The sequence below is a fragment of the Oncorhynchus clarkii genome, chromosome 4 (assembly GCF_045791955.1).
Source record: "Oncorhynchus clarkii lewisi isolate Uvic-CL-2024 chromosome 4, UVic_Ocla_1.0, whole genome shotgun sequence".
Classification (NCBI taxonomy): Eukaryota; Metazoa; Chordata; class Actinopteri; order Salmoniformes; family Salmonidae; genus Oncorhynchus; species Oncorhynchus clarkii.
This window is the reverse complement of record NC_092150.1, coordinates 63,001,211-63,017,560: the sequence shown is the minus strand read 5'-3', so window position 1 is coordinate 63,017,560 and position 16,350 is coordinate 63,001,211. Positions and strand designations below refer to the sequence as shown.

General features: G+C 42.5%; 1 protein-coding gene across 9 annotated transcripts in view; it reads left to right on the top strand.

Annotated features, from left to right (window-relative positions):
* The first annotated feature begins 14,059 nt into the window (after positions 1 to 14,059).
* Positions 14,060 to 16,350, top strand: part of LOC139407077 (protein tyrosine phosphatase receptor type K) — a 150,488-nt gene continuing 148,197 nt past the window's right edge. For 4 of the 9 annotated variants that reach the window (XM_071150420.1, XM_071150419.1, XM_071150425.1 and 1 more), the window contains exon 1: positions 14,085 to 14,270. In XM_071150420.1, the coding sequence (XP_071006521.1) occupies positions 14,198 to 14,270 (73 nt within the window). In that variant the 5' untranslated portion in view covers positions 14,085 to 14,197. Of the gene's footprint in view, positions 14,271 to 16,350 lie in introns of all 9 variants that reach the window. The other 5 variants (XM_071150421.1, XM_071150418.1, XM_071150416.1 and 2 more) reach the window with 3 other exon arrangements.

The window sequence follows — 16,350 nt, the reverse complement described above, 5'->3', positions numbered from 1 at the left end:
GGATGTTAGAGAACTTTTACTCCTCCACCTTCTGTTTGAGGATGCCCCACAAATGCTCAATAGGGTTTAGGTCTGGAGACATGCTTGGCCAGTCCATCACCTTTACCCTCAGCTTCTTTAGCAAGGCAGTGGTCGTCTTGGAGGTGTGTTTGGGGTCGTTATCATGTTGGAATACTGCCCTGCGGCCCAGTCTCCGAAGGGAGGGGATCATGCTCTGCTTCAGTATGTCACAGTACATGTTGGCATTCATGGTTCCCTCAATGAACTGTAGCTCCCCAGTGCCGGCAGCACTCATGCAGCCCCAGACCATGACACTCCCACCACCATGCTTGACTGTAGGCAAGACACACTTGTCTTTGTACTCCTCACCTGGTTGCCGCCACACACGCTTGACACCGTCTGAACCAAATAAGTTTATCTTGGTCTCATCAGACTACAGGACATGGTTCCAGTAATCCATGTCCTTAGTCTGCTTGTCTTCAGCTAAATGTTTGCGGGCTTTCTTGTGCATCATCTTTAGAAGATGCTTCCTTCCGGGACGACAGCCATACAGACCAATTTGATGCAGTGTACGGCGTATGGTCTGAGCACTGACAGGCTGACCCCCCACCCCTTCAACCTCTGCAGCAATGCTGTCAGCACTCATATGTCTATTTCCCAAAGACAACCTCTGGATATGACACTGAGCACGTGCACTCAACTTCTTTGGTCGACCATGGCGAGGCCTGTTCTGAGTGGAACCTGTCCAGTTAAACCGCTGTATGGTCTTGGCCACCGTGCTGCAGCTCAGTTTCAGGGTCTTGGCAATCTTCTTATAGCCCAGGCCATCTTTATGTAGAGCAACAATAATTTTTTTCAGATCCTCAGAGAGTTCTTTGCCATGAGGTTCCATGTTGAACTTCCAGTGACCAGTCAGTATGAGGGAGTGTGAGAGCGATGACACCAAATTTAACACACCTGCTCCCCATTCACACCTGAGACCTTGTAACACTAATGAGTCACATGACACCGGGGAGGGAAAATGGCTAATTGGGCCCAATTTGGACATTTTCACTTAGGGGTGTACTCACTTTTGTTGCCAGCGGTTTAGATATTAATGGCTGTGTGTTGAGTTATTTTGAGGGGACAGCAAATTTACACTGTTATACAAGCTGTACACTCACTACTTTACATTGTAGCAAAGTGTCATTTCTTCAGTGTTGTCACATGAAAAGATATACTCAAATATTTACAAAAATGTGAGGGGTGTACTCACTTTTGTGATATACTGTATATTATTGGATATCAGAAACTGGGAGCTACCCTCAAAAGATAACCAGCTACAGCTCATGGAAGGACAGGTTGAGATCGTCAACAATGGGGACATGAGGATTGTGGACAATTGAACTACTCCTTATAGGGAGGCATTGGAGGCAACCATAGACTCTTCGAGCATAATGTGTGGATTTCTTCTGCAAAAATACAATCTTTATGGTTGATGCACTGGACTGGGGTAATGAGTGTTAGCTGAGGCTATAGTCAGGTTTGTAGATGCAAAAGCAATTCCAGTGTGACTCACTCACACAGTTTGATTATCTGGTCAGCATTTATATTCCCTGTAAAGCAATGCTGTTTAATCAATTATGTGTGATGAAAGGTTTGGCCATGAATTGTGCTATCTGTGACGCTTTGCACTGTTGCTGAAATCAATAAAGTGCAGAGAGCTAACAACTTATCTCAGCATCCAATTACCTACCAATGCTGTGGGTCTCTAGGCCTGTCTTGGGCAATTCCTTCAGCCCTGCGTGCTGTGGATTGGGGCAATTCTCACTCAGCATTTTCATCACAGACACATATATTCCAAGATCAGCTGGTCATTGTTATTCACCATCAGCTGTGTCAGTTGCCAGATAGGATATTTAAGGAAGCTTGATTTCTCTTATGACACCATTCCTCATCGGAGGGACTAACACTGCCAACACCTCGCCTACTGTATAGTGACTACTCAAGGATTACAGGAAGAGAACTAAGGGCAAGTGAACTTTTCCAACTTTTGGAAAACTAGATCAATATAACATGCGAATATAGCTACGAGCAGCAAGGAACGGGGTTCACAGGATGACAGAATGGACACAAGATCAGTTGGATAACAAAGCAAGCACTCTATCATGTAGGAACTACCTTCCTGTATGTTCATTCATGAGTCAAAATCCAAAATCTGGAGTGAATCTGAAGTATGGTTCATGAGGAGAAGATGATTTTGAGCATTAGCGTTAAATATGCAAAGAATGAGTTGCTACAGTGGCTTGCAAAAGCATTCACCCCCCTTGGCATTTTTCCTATTTTGTTGCCTTACAACAATTTTTGGGGGGTTTGTATCATTTGATCTACACAACATGCCTACCACTTTGAAGATGCTAAATATTTTTCTATCATGAAACAAACAAGAAATTAGACAAAAAAACAGAAAACTTGAGCGTGCATAACTATTCACCCCCCCAAAGTCAATACTTTGTAGAGCCACCTTTCGCAGTAATTACAGCTGCAAGTCTCTTGGGGTATGTCTCTATAAGCTTGGCACATCTAGCCACTGGGATTTTTGCCCATTCTTCATGGCAAAACTGTTCCAGCTCCTTCAAGTTGGATGGGTTCCGCTGGTGTACAGCAATCTTTAAGTCATACCAAAGATTCTCAATTGGATTGAGGTCTGGGCTTTGACTAGGCCATTCCAAGACATTTAAATGTTTCCCCTTAAACCACTCATGTGTTGCATTAGCAGTGTGCTTTGGGTCATTGTCATGCTGGAAGGTGAACCGCCGTCCCAGTCTCAAATGTCTGGAAGACTGAAACAGGTTTCCCTCAAGAATTTCCCTGTATTTAGCGACATCCATCATTCCTTCAATTCTGACCAGTTTTCCAGTCCCTGCCGATAAAAAACATCCACACAGCTTGATTCTGCCACCACCATGCTTGGTGTTCTCGGGTCGATGAGAGGGGTTGGGTTTGTGCCAGACATTTTCCTTGATGGCCAAAAAGCTCAATTTTAGTCTCATCTGACCAGAGTAGCTTCTTCCATATGTTTGGGGAGTCTCTCACATACCTTTTGGCGAACACCAAACGTGTTTGCTTATTTTTTTCTTTAAGCAATGGCTTTTTTCTGGCCACTCTTCCGTAAAGCCCAGCTCTGTGGAGTGTTCGGCTTAAAGTGGTCCTATGGACAGATACTCCTATCTCCGCTGTGGAGCTTTGCAGCTCCTTCAGGGTTATCTTGGTCTCTTTGTTGCCTCTCTGATTAATGCCCTCCTTGCCTGGTCCGTGAGTTTTGGTGGGCGGCCCTCTCTTGGCAGGTTTGTTGTGGTGCCATATTCTTTCAATTTTTTAATAATGGATTTAATGATGCTCTGTGGGATGTTCAAATTTTCTGATATTTTTTTATAACCCAACCCTCATCTGTACTTCTCCACAACTTTGTCCTGACCTGTTTGGAGAGCTCCATGGTCTTCATGGTGCAGCTTGTTTAGTGGTGTTGCAGACTCTGGGGCCTTTCAGAACATGTGAATATATACTGAGATCATGTGACATATCATGTGACACTCAGTTTGCACACAGGTGGACTTTATTTAACTAATTATGTGACTTCTGAAGGTAATTGGTTGCACCAGATCTTATTTAGGGACTTCATAGCAAAGGGGGTGAATAGATATGCACGCACCACTTTTCCATATTTTTATATTTTTTATATTTTGAAACCAGTATTTTTTTTTCATTTCACTTCAGAAATGTTGACATTTTGTGTTTGTCCATTACATGAAATCCAAATAAAAATATATTCAAATTATAGGTTGTAGTGCAACAAAATAGGAAATACGCAAAAGGGGATGAATATTTTTGAAAGGCACTGTAATAGTTTCCTTGTTTTTCAAGATATAAATAACAATGTGTTCATCTTAGGAACATCTGTGATAGCGATGACAAGTTTCAAGTTGACAGGCCACCGTGGAGTGGATTTAGAGTGCTTTAAATGAACATGTAAAATCTGCTTTTTTGATTGGTCAATAACTCATCCATTTTTTGACCAATCCCTTAGCTAAGTTAAGACATGTACCATGGGTCTACATTCTAAATGTGGTGTAATTTGCTCCCATGGAACATTAGAATATTTTTGTGCATATTTTAGCATATTAGCGGATGTGCTAATATGCATCTAATCAAATCAAATCAAATTCTATTGGCCACATACACATGGTTAGCAGATGTTAATGCGAGTGTCGCGAAATGCTTGTGCTTCTGGTTCTGTCAGTGCAGCAATATCTAACAAGTAAACTAGCAATTCCCCAACAACTACCTAATACACACAAATCTAAAAGGGGTGAATGAGAATATGTACATAAGAATATATGGATTAGTGATGGCCGAGGGCGAGCGGCATAGGCACGGTGCAATTAGGTGGTATAAAATACAGTATATACATATGATATGAGTAATGTAAGCTATGTAAACATTATTAAAGTGGCATTATTTAAAGTGGCATGGTTTAAAGTGACTAGTAATCCACTTGTTACAGTGGTCAGTGATTGGTTCTCCATGTAGGCAGCAGCCTCTCTGAGTTAGTGATTGCTGTTTAGCAGTCTGATGGCCTTGAGATAGAAGCTATTCTTCAGTCTCTCTGTCCCAGCTTTGATGCATCTGTTCTGACCTCGCCTTCTGGAAGGTAGCAGTGTGAACCGGCAGTGGCTCGGGTGGTTGTTGTCTTTGATTATATTTTTTTGCCTTTTTGCCTTCCTTCCTGTGACATCTGGTGGTATAGGTGTCATGGAGGGCAGATAGTTTGCCCCTTGTAATGCGTTGTGCAGACCACACCACCCTCTGGATAGCCTTGCGGTTGAGGGCGGAGCAGTTGCCGTACCAGGCTGTGATACAGCCCGATAGGATGCTCTCGATTGTGGATCTGTAGAAGTGAGTCAGGGTTTTGAGTGACCAGCCAAATTTCTTCAACCTCCTGAGGTTGAAGAGGCGCTGTTGCGCCATCTTCACCACACTGTCTGTGTGGGTGGACCATTTCAGTTTGTCGTTTGTTGTGTATGCTGAGGAACTTAAAACTTTCCACTTTCTCCACTGTTGTCCCTTTGATGTGGATAAGGGGGTGCTCCCTCTGCTGTTTCATGAAATCCACGATCAACTCCTTTGTTTTGTTGACATTGAGTGAGAGGTTGTTTTCCTGACACCACACTCCGAGTGCCCTCACCTTCTCCCTGTAGGCTGACTCGTTGTTGTTGGTAATCAAGCCCACTATTGTTGTGTCATCTGCAAACTTTATGATTTAGTTGGAGGCGTTCATGGTCACACAGTCGTTGGTGAACAGGGAGTACAGGAGGGGGCTGAGCACGCACCCTTGTGGGGCCCCAGTGTTGAGGGTCAGCGAGGTGGAGATGTTGTTTCTTACCTTGACCACCTGGGGGCGGCTCATCGGAAAGTCCAGGACCCAATTGCACAGGGCAGGGTTGAGGCCCAGGACCTCCAGCTTGATAATGAGCTTTGAGGGTACTATGGTGTTGAATGCTGAGCTGTAGTCAATGAACAGCATTCTTACATAGGTACAGTGCCTTGCGAAAGTATTCGGCCCCCTTGAACTTTGCAACCTTTTGCCACATTTCAGGCTTCAAACATAAAGATATAAAACTGTATTTGTTTTGTGAAGAATCAACAACAAGTGGGACACAATCATGAAGTGGAACGACATTTATTGGATATTTCAAACTTTTTTAACAAATCAAAAACTGAAAAATTGGGCGTGCAAAATGATTCAGCCCCTTTACTTTCAGTGCAGCAAACTCTCTCCAGAAGTTCAGTGAGGATCTCTGAATGATCCAATGTTGACCTAAATGACTAATGATGATAAATACAATCCACCTGTGTGTAATCAAGTCTCCGTATAAATGCACCTGCACTGTGATAGTCTCAGAGGTCCGTTAAAAGCGCAGAGAGCATCATGAAGAACAAGGAACACACCAGGCAGGTCCGAGATACTGTTGTGAAGAAGTTTAAAGCCGGATTTGGATGCAAAAAGATTTCCCAAGCTTTAAACATCCCAAGGAGCACTGTGCAAGCGATAATATTGAAATGGAAGGAGTATCAGACCACTGCAAATCTACCAAGACCTGGCCGTCCCTCTAAACTTTCAGCTCATACAAGGAGAAGACTGATCAGAGATGCAGCCAAGAGGCCCATGATCACTCTGGATGAACTGCAGACATCTACAGCTGAGGTGGGAGACTCTGTCCATAGGACAACAATCAGTCGTATATTGCACAAATCTGGCCTTTATGGAAGAGTGGCAAGAAGAAAGCCATTTCTTAAAGATATCCATAAAAAGTGTAGTTTAAAGTTTGCCACAAGCCACCTGGGAGACACACCAAACATGTGGAAGAAGGTGCTCTGGTCAGATGAAACCAAAATTGAACTTTTTGGCAACAATGCAAAACGTTATGTTTGGCGTAAAAGCAACACAGCTGAACACACCATCCCCACTGTCAAACATGGTGGTGGCAGCATCATGGTTTGGGCCTGCTTTTCTTCAGCAGGGACAGGGAAGATGGTTAAAATTGATGGGAAGATGGATGGAGCCAAATACAGGACCATTCTGGAAGAAAACCTGATGGAGTCTGCAAAAGACCTGAGACTGGGACGGAGATTTGTCTTCCAACAAGACAATGATCCAAAACATAAAGCAAAATCTACAATGGAATGGTTCAAAAATAAACATATCCAGGCGTTAGAATGGCCAAGTCAAAGTCCAGACCTGAATCCAATCGAGAATCTGTGGAAAGAACTGAAAACTGCTGTTCACAAATGCTCTCCATCCAACCTCACTGAGCTCGAGCTGTTTTGCAAGGAGAAATGGGAAAAGATGTCAGTCTCTCGATGTGAAAAACTGATAGAGACATACCCCAAGCGACTTACAGCTCTAATCACAGCTAAAGGTGGCGCTACAAAGTATTAACTTAAGGGGGCTGAATAATTTTGCACGCCCAATTTTTCAGTTTTTGATTTGTTAAAAAAGTTTGAAATATCCAATAAATGTCGTTCCACTTCATGATTGTGTCCCACTTGTTGTTGATTCTTCACAAAAAAATACAGTTTTATATCTTTATGTTTGAAGCCTGAAATGTGGCAAAAGGTCGCAAAGTTCAAGGGGGCCGAATACTTTCGCAAGGCACTGTTTTCCTCTTGTCCAGATGGAACACGGCAGTGTGCAGTATGATGGCGATTGCATCGTCTGTGGACCTGCTAGGGCAGCTATCTTTGAAATCATCAATGTTATTTTCTAAAACAAGATCAAATTTTAAAAATACCAAATTTGGAGTGAGTCTGACTTTTAGTCCATGAGAAAATGTCATATGGTTATTTTAAGCATTAGCATTACATACAAAAAGGGAATTGTTAATAGTTAATTTTTCAAGTTATTGATGCCTCAGTTTAACATGGTTCAACATGATAATGTCTTTGATGGCCCTAAAAAGCTTCAAGTTGATAGGACGTGGTGAAGTGGATTTACAAAGGATTTAAATGGAATGGAATGGAATGGAATGTAAAATCTGATTTCCGACAATACGTCTGGACAGGGCCAACCAGGCAGGATATAATCCCACCCACTTTTCCAAAGCACAGCCCCCACACCACTAGAGGGATATCTTTAAACCGCCACCAACTTCCTACCCTGAGACAAGGCCGAGTATAGTCCACGAAGATCTCCCCCACAGCACGAACCAGAGGGGGCGCCAACCCAGACAGGAAGATCACGTCAGTGACTCAACCCACTCAAGTGATGCACCCCTCCCAGGGATGGCATGGAAGAGCACCAGTAAGCCAGTGACTCAGCCCCCATAATAGGGTTAGAGGCAGAGAATCCCAGTGGATTGAGGGGAACCAGCCAGTCAGAGAAATCAAGGGCGGTTCGTCGCTCCAGTGTATAGCTCAGCACTCTCTTACCCAATCCCTTAGCTTTTCTCAAACTTAAGATATGTACCATGGGTCTACATACCGAAGCTAGTGTTATTTGGACTTGTGGTTCATGAAAATACGTTTTTCAAAGGTTTTCCAAAATGTCCAAGATGGAGGAAAATCTATCCTAATGAACCTTGTGTGTCCTTGAGGCAAATGTGTTCAGTATGAAGAAAGACACCTACATACAAAGTTTCAAGTCTTTAAGTTTTTAGGTAAAACAGGGAGGTGGATATGAGGGTTTAAGTGAGACTGCTTGTAACAACGCCACCTATAGGCCAATTGGTGCCATTATTCTTGACCAAGTTACTCATGGCTTCTGGTTTCTGTGTGCCAAATTAGAAAAGTTATTAAGCTTTTTGACTATGTCAAGAGGGAAAAATATCTAAGAATAACTACAGGTTTCACAGCTTAGCTGTGAGCCCCTGATTAAAAGGTGTATTAAAGACAGAAAAACATATTACACACGCCAATATATCAAGGGTAGAGCTGAGCATACTTTTTAGTGTGATAAATTGTTTACAATAAAGTCAATGGTATATAGGCCTAATAAGATCATATATTTCTGCAAGTATAGTTGCCGTCATAAAGTCTGGTGCCGCTGCAGGCGAGAGCAATTAAGCCTGTTTTTAATAACCCCCATTTTATTTCATTTTTTAGCACATTTATGCCGCCACAATAATTTCTGAGAATGTTAGATAATGCAAATACAAATAATGCAAAGAGCTACAAATGCATTTAGATCTGATCCAGGGTTGCAATTACAGCATAGAAACCACGGCTCCGTGAATGACATTGATAAGGGAAAGCTTGACACAGAGACACACAAGGGGACACAACAGGCCTTTGTGTTTTTATTCTGTTTCACTGTGACACTGTTTGTCTTCTTTATTACTCCTATGTCTACCTGTCAGGTCTTCTCCTGGGGGTTCTCAGAGACTTGGATCAAGTGTGATTGATGATAGAAACAGTGGCTTGGTTTTCATTACGAGACCGAGAGGTGGATGAAGTATTTTCAGGGGACCTACCATTGAGGACTTGAGGTCAAGTCCACTCAAACTACAGCGCTAGAGAGTAAAGGAGAGAGGCTTCATAAAAATATTTGGCTGAATTTAACAGTATCCCTGTTTGATAATAACCATTGATAACCTATTTAACTAAATCATAATCATTCTAACTAATTACTCACTTAATAGCACTGAGTAACAATCAGAAAAATGCATTCTAAGACAATCGACTTCTACTTATCTGTAGTAACCAGCTACTGATTTGACTGAGAGTGCTTGGTTTTTGCAGTAGCACTTGGCTACCTTCCAGTATGCCATATCCTCTCCTCTCACACTCCCACAGTGGTTGATTCTCTTCATGGCTCGGTTGTGGGGGATATATCTCTGTTCCTGGTCCAGGTTCGCCGCCATGTCTCCTGGCTGTGGTCACGGCTGTGCACACCACACAGCCAATACCAAGGGCCTTGACTACCCCTCCAATATTTCAGGGGGTATGAGACACACAGAACTCTGAGCGATCCATCACAGCAGGGTGGATGTTTTTTCCATTCCCCTGGATGAGGAAATGCACTATAAACACTTGGTAAGACTTAAGTGTAGAAATCCTTAGAAATTAAACAGCACCAACAACCGTATGTTTTTTCTCTCTCTATTTTGGTTAGGCCGGGTGTGACTAGGGTGGGCAGTCTAGTTTCTTTATTTCTATGTTTTCTATTTCATTGGCCGGGTGTGGTTCTCAATCAGAGGCAGCTGTCTATCGTTGTCTCTGATTGAGAATCATACTAAGGCAGCTTTTTCCCACCTGTGTTTTTATTTATTTAACCTTTATTTAACTAGGCAAGTCAGTTAAGAACAAATTATTATTTTCAATGACGGCCTAGGAATAGTGGGTTAACTGCCTGTTCAGGGACAGAACGACAGATTTGTACCTTGTCAGCTCGGGAATTTGATCTTGCAACCTTCCGGTTACTAGTCCAACGCTCTAACCACTAGGCTACCCTGCCGCCCCTTTGTGGGTAGTTGTTTTCTGTTTTGTGTTTGCACCAGACAGAACAGTTTTGTTTTGTTCCACTTTGTTATTTTGTTTCAGTGTTCAGTTTGAATAAATAATCATGAACATGTACCACGCTGCGCTTTGGTCCTCTTCTTCAGACGAGCGTGACAGAACTACCCACCACCAAAGGACCAAGCAGCGTTGTAAGGAGCACTGGACATGGGAGGACATCCTGGACGGTAACGGATCCTACACGTGGGAGGAGATCCTGGCCGGAAAAGATCGCCTGCCATGGGAGCAGGTCGAAGCAGCCAGGAAGGCGGAGGCAGCTGGTAAAAGGGCCAAAGATTACACGGGGACAAGGCTGGCACTAAAGACCGGGAGGCCACTACAAAAAAATTGGGGGGCACATGGGGAGATTGGGTGAGCCAGGTTGGAGACCTGAGCCAACTTCCCGTGCTTGCCAGAGGGAGCGTTGTACTGGTCAGGCACCGTGTTATGCGGTGGAGAGCACGGTGTCTCCAGTGTGCGTGCACAGCCCGGTGCGCTACCTTCCAGCTCCCCGAATCGGCCGGGCTAGAGTGGGCATCCAGCCAGGTCAGAGGATGCCGGCTCAGCACGTCTGGCCGCCAGTACGTCTCTACGGCCCGGGATATCCTGCGCCGGCTCTGCGTACTGTGTCTCCAGTGCGTCTGCACAGCCCAGTGCGTCCTGTGCCTGCGCCCCGCACGTGCAGGGCCAAAGTCACCATCCAGCCAGGATGGGTTGTGCAGGCTCTTAGCTCGAGACCTCCAGTGCGCCTCCACGGCCCAGTCTATCCGGTGCCTCTGCCAAGGACAGGGCCTCCTGTATGTCTCCCCAGCCTGGTGAGCCCTATGGCAGCTTCACGTACCAGACTGCCCGTACGTCTCGCACCAGAGCCGCCGCTGTAAAGGAGGCCCACCCGGTCGGTTTTGCGGCCGGAGTCCACACCTTTGGGGAGGGGGGGTACTGTCACGCCCTGGCCATAGTCGTCTTTATTCTCTATTTTGGATAGGCCAGGGTGTGACTAGGGCGGGCAGTCTAGTTTCTTATTTCTATGTTTTCTATTTCTTTGTGTTTGGCCAGGTGTGGTTCTCAATCAGAGGCAGTTGTCTATCGTTGTCTCTGATTGATAATCATACTTAGGCAGCTTTTTCCCACCTGTGTTTTGTGGGTAGTTTTCTGTTTTGTGTTTGCACCAGACAGAACTGTTTCGTTTTATTCCACTTTGTTATTTTGTTTCAGTGTTCAGTTTGAATAAATAATCATGAACGCGTACCACGCTGCGCTTTGGTCCTCTTCGTCAGACGAGCGTGACAATGCTGTTAAGACAAACGTCTCGGTACTTTGACTACTGTACCTTTTTTGTTGCCTCAACTTGACCTTGTGTTGCTGTGAAAACATACAGTATATCTGACAAATTTGTAACGTATTTCCGTGACATATTGGTGCGCGTTGAAATGTCTCCAAACATGATAGTGTAGATATACAGTATGTTTCAGGGTAGATGTGTTTAACAGACACTTCATTTAAATCACGTGTTTCGACTGCTGTCACCTCTCATTGGTTTTCTGAACACACCAGTCAGTCACTGTAGAACGTAGGGAGTACGTAATCATCACTAGGCCGTGTACATGTGTAAACCTGTGAAGGCCAGTTGTCATGTGCATGTTCATACATTCATTGTAAAGTGTGTGTTATGTCACCTTATTATAAGGCTTGAGTGTGAGCGCATCAGAATTTCACAAACTGGGATTAAGAAGACAAGATTATTTTAGAGTTCAAACAAACCAAATGCAAACAGGAAATGAATATGATTCAAAGACTGAAGTTTACTAACTGGTTGGCATTTTACATGTCTTTTCTTCACCAACACTTTTATTGCTGCTGCGTAATGTGAGCTGGGAGTATTTTTGTTTGCTTGTCTGTACCATTATTGTGTTTTATGATTTGGAGTAAAGAAAAATTCCCTTTATATTACCAGAAAACAACATTGTGACTGAAGTAATCAAAAAACAGTCTCGAGTCTCACCGAAGCAGTCTCCGAATTATCGTAAATAAAATACAACGGGTATAAATTCAACTCACTGTGTTGAAATGCCTTGTGGTATTTCAGGGGGGAAATGATAACACTGTATTGTTTTGTGTCTTAAATATTGTGTCATTCTAAAGGGTGTGGTCTGGTGTGCTCACCCAGTCATGCATTGTTTACACATCATGCTTGAAAACAATGGTTCACAAAGCCATGAGTCTGGGAAATGAAACAAGCCCATTGAAGTGCACCATGTGATGTCAAACAAAGCAGTAACTATCAAAATCTCATGAATATCTTCACAGAAAGAGAGAAAAAAAAGACTGCCAATATTTGCTGTTATTTAGCTAGTCTTGAGGCTACTGTACATATGAAGTACCTGTAACCTTAATGCTAATGTAGTACTAATGATTTCATGTTCCAAAAAAAATCTGATTGAAAAGTCAAACATGATCCTAAATGTGCTCGCTGACTAGCTGTGAATTAATTAGATTCATGACCACTATGTGTTTTCCTAGCAAGGAAAATAGCTTTTTTTTAATGAGCCAGGCCAAGCTACAGCCCTCTGGAATGCTATGTATCTAGTCCTGGTTATCAAAAGGGATGTTTGAAGAGTGTGTGTATGTTTCTTTCCCTTTTATTTCATGTATACTGAGGCCTGGCCTGTTGGCTGTGAGCACCTTTAAAACATTCACTTTGTGGTCTACTTGGCTTTTTTCTTTCTTTCCCCTGCTATCTCCATTTCAAACCTTGTCTTGATTCGTCAGTCTTGTATCACCTTCCAGTGATGTTTCCCCTGTTTGTAGGCGGGTAACCTAATGGTTAAGAGCGTTGGGCCAGTAACCCGAAAGGTTGCTGGTTTGAATCCCTGAGGCAACTAAGTCAGAAATCTGCCGATGCGCCCTTGAGCAAGGCAATTAACCCTAGTTGCTCTGAATGACAAAAATGTCAAATGTGTTTCAGAGAGAGCAAATCAGGGTTATTTGGTAAGTGTTGCAAGAGCAGAGCTGACTATATGCTGTCCAAACATGTTTTACTCCTGAATTTGGCACCTTTCAAAGGCTCTTCAGCCCACCCTTCCTTTGCAGAGAGATGTAAATGCAGTCTTTGTTTTCAGCTGTTTACATGGCAGCCAGGCCTGCTTCACAGTCCCTCACCGAAGGGTCAGTGCGTCTCATTGGAGAAGAGCTGAGGGTCAAGTATGATAAGCCTTTAGTCTGACAGACTTACAGACTCGCGTGCTACGGTGTGTAATGACAAGCCCACAACAAATACAATCATGTTACATTCCCTCTCTTCTTACATCTCTCTATCGTGCCATTGATCAGACTGACTTGACACCCAAGATGGCATGGAGGCAGCAAATTGCCAGCAGTCATATTCAAGTCTGCCTAAAGGGACCAATACATGGAGATCAGTACTTCCTATGAATTAATGGGAAAGTACAGCAAATTGCCTCTGTTGATTGATTGGTATGCTACAGTAACCAGGGATTTCAAGATTTTATACCTAATTAATCTACAACTCATATTTCCAGTTCAATTCAAGTCCCTATAGTGTCTGCAGAAGGGTTCTACTGAGTTATTACGAGTAGCCTACCCTGTCCAATCACCAAACAGCTCACTTTGCAACTGTGAAGAATTACCTTTCCTTTTCATGAGACATCTATAATCCCTCCCTCCGGTAAACCGGGAGTATAGCGGCACCAGTGTACCACTTTCTATGAATGATAGTGATAAGTGGCACTGTCATTGTGAATGGTCTCAAAGGCTATGCGATTTTTAAAAATTAATGCATTTCATGGATCTAGTCTATACATATTCATCTGATTCAAGTTAATCAACAATTTAATGCAACACAAATTCAACTGGATACACTTTCTGTTCCGTTTGGATAGAAAAAGACGCATGAAAACGAAGCAGTTGTAGCACTTTGCCAACATTAGGGGGAGCCTGCTGTCGGTCTCAGAGCCTGCCGAGCAGCCAAATCTCTCCGAGAGGAGCCGTTTGAATAGGTGACAATGCTGACGTCATGGACGTTCACTCCACTCACGGAGAAACAAAGTATCCGCAAGAGTGAAGGGGTGAGAATGGAGCCCGTGAATCCACAGGAATAATAAGCGTCTCAAACTGCTTTAAAACTTGAACAACTCTATAAACAAACATGGATACATTTAGACTTCGCTTCATACTACTCTACTCTTCAATTCTAAGCATCGGGGCTCAATTCACGACAGGTAAGGATCTTTAAACCTTTATGTGAGAGAGACTGTACGAGCCGAGCGCAGAGGAAAGTTGGTGGTGAATGTTTTTAGTTTGAGTAATTTAAATGAAGGTGTGGACTGTTGCATTTCGTTGATCCGGAAAAACTTGATACAAAAGCACAATTAGCCTATGTCTTTGCCAAGTCTGATAGCCTAATGTTTGAGATTGTTCCGAATCATTGCTCCAAAATCGGGTCTGATTTCTGCGGTGGCTTTACTGTAGGTATAGCGAGCAAGTTACCGTTCAGAATATACGGTTACGTCCCAAAATGTTGCCACCTAGAACGAAAGTATTTGAGTCTGTCCTGACGTCGCTGCATGCACCCATAGACTATGTCGCCAATTTGAAAAAAAGTTATCGGATCCATGATTTCTGCATGATCACAACATTGAAATGGTCAATTTGATCATAACAAGCAAACATAGCAGTAAACTGCTTGTTGTAATTTCGCATTATGTTGCATACTGTAGCCTAATGAAGCTGTTGTGCAAACCTGAAGTCATTGAATAAACACCAACTGGCCATTTAGGAACTTTACGCCAAGAAATGGCTGGCTAAAGGTGAGACTGAAAGTAGGAGCCTGCTGTCTCTACTGTTACCTTAAATATGGCATGATATGGTTGTACAATAGGCCTAATTGACAACTTTTTGGACACGAGAAAGACTGGTCCTTATACGAATAGGCTACACTGATTCAACTAGGGGTATATAATGTATGATAGCCTAATTCTTCCTTATTACATGGAACCAAAGGTAAAAGTCCGTTTGTTTAGAAACATGAATGAATACAATGCAACATTGTGATTACAGATGAAAGCTTTTGCCCTTTTGAACTTTCGCAGTGACCTTTAAATAAACAAGCAGATCGTGGAACCATACAATAAAGCGTCACAAGTTACTCTCAGGGTAAAAAATATATACTTTTTTTTTTAGTATATATTAGTTGAGACAACTCTTGAGGGTCCAATGTGTTTCACCTTCAGTTGCAACTAAATTTCATCTAAATTGACAAAACTGTAGTTCTTCATAAGTGCTCTAAAGATACAACCAAAAATAAACCACCAGTTTTAATGGCTCAGTCACTCATTTAAACGGCTTCTATATTTTTGTAACCGAATGTTTAGGCTCTACTACTCTATTTGGAATGGTAAAACATATTATTAGCTTTTTCTGTTGTGTAAATGAAATCCAATACATCTCACACTGTGTCCCAGGGGACTTGCAAAACAGTAGGTGGTGGGGGGGGGGGGGGGGGGGGGGGGGGAGTCCTGCTTTCTATAAACCATTCAAAATGTTAATTCTAAAGAAACCTGATAAATGCTGTTTGCCATTTAAATAGATATTTATTAATTCCCAATCATTTAAGATTGATGTTTAATGTATATTTTGTATTGCAATCGATATGATCTCTTTTGAAACAATTTTCCATTTTTGGAATTCTTATTGAGAATCTGATGTGTTCAGATATAGTGGGGTCTGAAATGATTGACACCCTTGATAAAGATGAGCAGTAATGACTGGATAAAATAAATAATTCAAATACTGAGCTATATTGTATGGTCAAAAAAATTGGGAAATTATATAATTTCATACTAATACAATTGCTCAGAGAAAGAGATTTTGTTTAACAAGTAATACATTATTTTCACAAAAAGATAGGGGTCAGAATTATTTACACCCCTAAAGATTCTTATAAATAAAGTAGTCAAAAGTGTAGTATTTGGTCCCATACTCCTAGCACGCAATGACTACATAAAGCTTGTCTCTCTGCTAGGGCTGATCCCATTTAGATTGTTTGGTTGATTAATAAATGTCTAAATGTCTTGATTGACACCTGTCCCAGTGGACTAATCCATTGCGGAGGCCGTGGGGGTGGCACACCAGTATCACCAGTAGTACATTTACTGTTAATTCCCATAATTTCTAATTTACAATGTTTGTTTGGTTACGGTAATTTCTGTTAATATATTATTATTATTACAGTCTTACTGTTGTGATTGTAGGAGTGGAAACATTGTTTGTATAGCGCACAACCTATGCTACACTTATGAG